Source organism: Pithys albifrons, chromosome 3, assembly GCF_047495875.1.
Source record: "Pithys albifrons albifrons isolate INPA30051 chromosome 3, PitAlb_v1, whole genome shotgun sequence".
In the NCBI taxonomy this organism is placed as follows: domain Eukaryota; kingdom Metazoa; phylum Chordata; class Aves; order Passeriformes; family Thamnophilidae; genus Pithys; species Pithys albifrons.
In genome coordinates this window covers 26,143,920-26,148,859 of record NC_092460.1, presented here as the reverse complement: position 1 = coordinate 26,148,859, position 4,940 = coordinate 26,143,920, and the positions used below count along the sequence as shown (strand labels likewise).

The window sequence follows — 4,940 nt, the reverse complement described above, 5'->3', positions numbered from 1 at the left end:
ATTACCCCAACCATTAGAGAAGTTTTATTTTGTACTTCCTTAAGCGAGTCCAAGTTTTCCCTGGATGTGCCCCCTCATAGCATCCCATGGTGTGACCCACGAGCCAGGAACAGGGTGGGAAGATGGGACACCCTGCCCAGAACTTTGTTTGAACAAAAAGGAATTACCGTGACAGATGAGCTACTTCTGCACTCTGTTTATTCATGCACAGCTTCATCAGAAAAAACTGCCTTGAAAATTTTGACAAAGTTTTTCCAACTATTCTGATTAGAATGTGAAATTAAAAAAAATCCCTAGTAAAATTTGAATCTACCTAATAGTTTCAAGTGTAAGAAGTCATCAAAGCTTTCTTGCATTTCTTGAAATGTCTGATTTTCTGCTCTGCTGAAGTACTGCAGATTTAAACTACTTATTTAACTTCTACATTTCAGCATAATATATATTGCTAGAGTGAAATATAACCTTAATAATTCAAAGTGCTTGCATTTTTATAGTGCTTAAAAGTTTGATTCTACTTTGAGAACAGATTCATGCTTCAAATTAATATTAAATTATTCATAGAATAGAATCATAGAATCGATTGGGTTGGAAAAGACCTCCAAGATCATCAAGTCCAACCCTTGGTCCAACTCCAGACCATTTACCAGATCATGGCACTCAGTGCCACGGCCAATCTGCGTTTAAAAATCTCTAGGGATGGTGAATCCACCACCTCTCTGGGCAGCCCATTCCAATGCCTGATTACTCTCTCTCTAAAGAATTGTTTTTGATATCCAACTTAAATTTCCCCTGGCAGAGCTTGAGCCCATCGTGCCCCCTTGTCCTATTGCTGAGTGCCTGGGAGAAGAGACCAACCCCCACTTGGCCAGAACTTCCCTTCAGGTAGTTCTAGACAGTGCTGAGGTCACCTCTGAGCCTCCTCTTCTCCAGGCTAAACAACCCCAGCTCCCTCAGCCTCTCCCCGTAGGGCTTGTGCTCCAGTCCCTTCACCAGCCTTGTTGCTCTTCTCTGGACTCGCTCCAGCACCTCAATATCCTTTCTGAACTGAGGGGCCCAGAACTGAACACAGTACTCAAGGTGTGGCCTCACCAATGCAGAGTACAGGGGAAGGATCACTGCCCTGGTCCTGCTGGCCACTCTAGTTTTGATACAGGCCAGGATCCCATTGGCCTTCTTGGCCACCTGGGCACACTGTTGGCTCATGCTGAGCTTCCTGTCAATTAGTACTCCAAGGTCCCTTTCTGCCTGGCTGCTCTCCAGCCACTCTGTGCCCAGCCTGTAGCGCTGCTGGGGGTTGTTGTGGCCAAAGTGCAGGACCCGGCACTTGGCCTTATTGAACTTCATCCCATTGGAATCAGCCCATCTCTCAAGTCTATCCAGATCCCTCTGCAGAGCCCTCCTGCCTTCCAGCAGGTCGACACTCCCTCCCAACTTGGTGTCATCAGCAAATTTGCTGATGATGGACTCAGTCCCCTCATCTAAATCATCAATAGATATGTTAAACAGGACTGGACCCAACACAGACCCCTGGGGAACACCACTGGTGACCAGCCGCCAGCTGGAAGGTTTTAAAGGAAAACAAGTTTTAACATAAGACATTACAGGCTAATTTATCAAAATAGGTGAGTTTTTGACTACTTTAAAATTAAGAAACAGACAAAACTTTCCTCACATTTTAGTTAATTTCAAAGCAAACCAAGTATCTTACAAGACATATGCACATACAGTTTGTACATCATTTGATTACAAAAATTAATGCTTTTTTGAATACTGCTAACACAATTAACTGAAGATACACCACCAAAAACTTCTGCTTGAAAAGATTCAGTATCCTTTTCCCACATAAAATCACATTACTCTGATGTCTCAGCAAAACACAAGGCCAATCCCTGTTAAATTTAAAACCACTAAAGCTTTGTGTATCAGTACAAACATTGTTTTCCGAAGTGAAACACTGCTCCCATACTCTTCTACTTTAAAAGCTTGTTACCCAGTCATATAGAGAGGCACTTTTGCTTTTATAGTTAAAATGCTTGTAAAACATTATTCCTTGATCATTTTCATTTGATTACAACCCTCTCTTTGTAATCAAGCCAAGAAATAACTTCACTGTATTCTTTGGACCAGAACACACCACATATAAAGTATCTTTCAAATAACCATTAGGTGTTCTATTACTGTGTATTTTTTTTATTAGCACACATTTCTTCCAAATCCCAATTAAATACTACAAGCAGGGAGATGAACTGTCACTGTGCTTTAAAGAATGTCAACATCTATAAATGTGTACTAAATTTAAATGACAAGTTACATAATTCTCAATTTTCCTGCAGGTCTAAAAAAAGCAGCAATGACAGAAATTTGCAAAATGCTTTGGAATGCAAGATCAAGGACTTGTTAAGCTGGTCCCAAACAACTTTTCCTTCCAACATTTTATCTTGTTGGCAACATCCACTGCAATAAATGCAGTTACATTTGTTTAGGTAACCCTTTTTATAAAAAAGGATAACATGGCCATGGAACTAAGAGTTGTAAAGTAAGATCTGTTGAAAACTGTCTATGTACAGGTTTCCTGCAATTATTTTTTATTGTTGTTTTGCATTGCCACAGCTCCAACAGCTTTTATATCATGAAGAGCACTGCAGGAAATCTAACTGTAGGTGCATGATTTTTTTCTTCATATCAATGTAGTTAAATGTCAAACCAGAAAAGACACTTATGAAAGAGAGATTTAAAATGCTTAATCACATCTTGAGGTAGACTGATCTCCAAAATAAAGCTCTTCTACACTTTGATTCGTTCATGACCAGCTTCTTTTTGGATCCTTCTCCTTGGAAAAATCTTTCGTTTAAGTGCAATTAGCTGAGGAGAGAAAAAATACAGTATGTAGTTCTCTGCTGGGCTAAAGGTCCACAGCTGGTCAGGTTTTCATTTAGAAACTATAAAATGTGTACCATCCACAGTAATTAAGTCAATACTGTACTTTATTTTTTTATTACACAGGAAAAACATTTTTTACTCAAATTCATCTATTAGGTATGCACATTTCCACTGGACTTCTCAATAATCAGAACACAATCCGAAAGTGAGAAATACAGTATGCCTGTATTCTGATTATTGTAAAGGTAATTTGTGTATTTAACACTGGGCTACATTAAGTTTCTAAAAGTTCAACACAGAGTTGGCATCTTAAAAGTATTTATATTCCTAACTGCAACACTGAGTTGAGTATCCCCGTCCAAAACCAAGTTAATAATGGAGTTTTTTAATATATACAGAAGACTGAAAATCAAGGGAAAGATTCATGCAAAAGTTACAGGTGGGAAAAAAATAATAATCAAAAGCCAACCTTTCAAGAATTACACCCTCTTCATCAGACCGCGGAAAGTGTTACTTAAGGCCCCAACCTGCAAAGAATTACCCACATGATTTGTTCCATTGACTCCCTCTGAGTTCAGCAGGACTAATCATGTTCAAGAAAGCCATTTTAAGCTTGTAGAGTGGAGGGAATTTTTTCTTTCGAAACAGATTAAAAACCTTTTGAATCAATAAGAGTCATTGCAATGACAAAGGGAAGAGATTTTGATAAGGCCTCTAAATACATTAAGATTCTCTTCAGGACTACAGTATTGCTGTTACTTAAGTTTCCTTCCTGTTTACCTACTTTGCACTTTTGTATGTGAATAGACCAAAAATTTCAAAAGCAAGTTCTGATTTTGAGCATCCAAATGTAGCACACTGAACATGGGCTTGACAGTCACAAGGCACCTGAGAAGGGAATGCCACTTCCCCCCCATTATGCTCTTTTCATCACGATGACTTAAAAATTGAAGGAACCTAATCATTATTCATGTAACATCTTTACTTCTTTCATGAAGGAAAAATCTTAGCTACTCTGCAAAACCTACTTAAAAATCCATCTGCTGTAATCCCAAATATTCCACAACCTGTTGTTATATAAATTTGATGATACATTAACTTTACCTGTTCAGCAAAAAATGAGATGACTGTAAAAACAATAAGTGTTACTAGAACACAATGGGTCCAGAATTTGAGCTTGTCTCTATACGCCCTCCTGAACAAAGAAAGAAGAAAACAGAAAAACAGCTTCATATATTATGAATTCAAGTATTTAAACTTTAAAGACTTTCCAGGAAACATAAAAAGAAACTTTCTTTTCCAGTACTTCAGGGGTGACTAAAAAGGGGACAGAGGCTCTCTCTGTCAAGAGAGCCACATGGAGAGGACAAGGGCCAGCAGGTATGAGTTGGACTGGGAGAGATTTCATCTTAATATAAGGAAATTTTTTTATAGTGGAAACAATAATTCACTGGAGCAGCTTCCCCAGGGACATGGTCTGCACCACTGGATGTTTTCAAGATGTGACTGATCACGGTGCTAGATCTTAGAAGCATTTAGGTTGGAAAAGACCTTTAAGACTGAGTCCAACACTGCCAAGGCCACCACTAAACCATGTTCCCAAGTGCCACATCTACACATGGCAACTATGGTTCCACAGTCACAAGCAGGAAAGGAATGAGTCACACTTAGTATGTCCTTCTTCACCAAACTGCAGTTCCCTTATGGGCTACAGCTGTGTGCCTGTAACCAGGACACTTGAGAGCTGGCAGGACATAATCTCAGCTGGGCACCTATTACCAGGAAATGTTGGACCAAATGATCTTTTGAGGTCTTTTCAACCTGGGCTGTCCTATGACTCAGACAACATTTTGATTTTCACCAGCACTTCAGCACCAACCCTGGTAGAATCTTCTTTAGCTACAAGCAACATAAAATAAAGGGTCTTTTTGAAGCTACAAAAAGTCTTGATGGAGGTTCATAAAGGGAGTATGTCTACTTCTCCAGCACAAATTTCTAAAGCTAACTGCTGAAATGGGTTTGCCCCCCACTCCCTCTGCCACTACAATCCCCACCTGCTC

General features: G+C 39.5%; 1 protein-coding gene across 2 annotated transcripts in view; it reads right to left on the bottom strand.

Annotated features, from left to right (window-relative positions):
- Positions 1 to 1,659: 1,659 nt before the first annotated feature.
- GNPTAB (N-acetylglucosamine-1-phosphate transferase subunits alpha and beta) overlaps positions 1,660 to 4,940 on the bottom strand; it is a 43,178-nt gene continuing 39,897 nt past the window's right edge. Inside the window, exons 20-22 of one of the 2 annotated variants that reach the window (XM_071551078.1) lie at positions 3,985 to 4,075; positions 3,350 to 3,407; positions 2,774 to 2,862 (exon numbers count right to left, since the gene is read on the bottom strand). In XM_071551078.1, the coding sequence (XP_071407179.1) occupies positions 3,360 to 3,407; positions 3,985 to 4,075 (139 nt within the window). In that variant the 3' untranslated portion in view covers positions 2,774 to 2,862; positions 3,350 to 3,359. Of the gene's footprint in view, positions 2,863 to 3,349; positions 3,408 to 3,984; positions 4,076 to 4,940 lie in introns of both variants that reach the window. The other variant, XM_071551077.1, reaches the window with a different exon arrangement.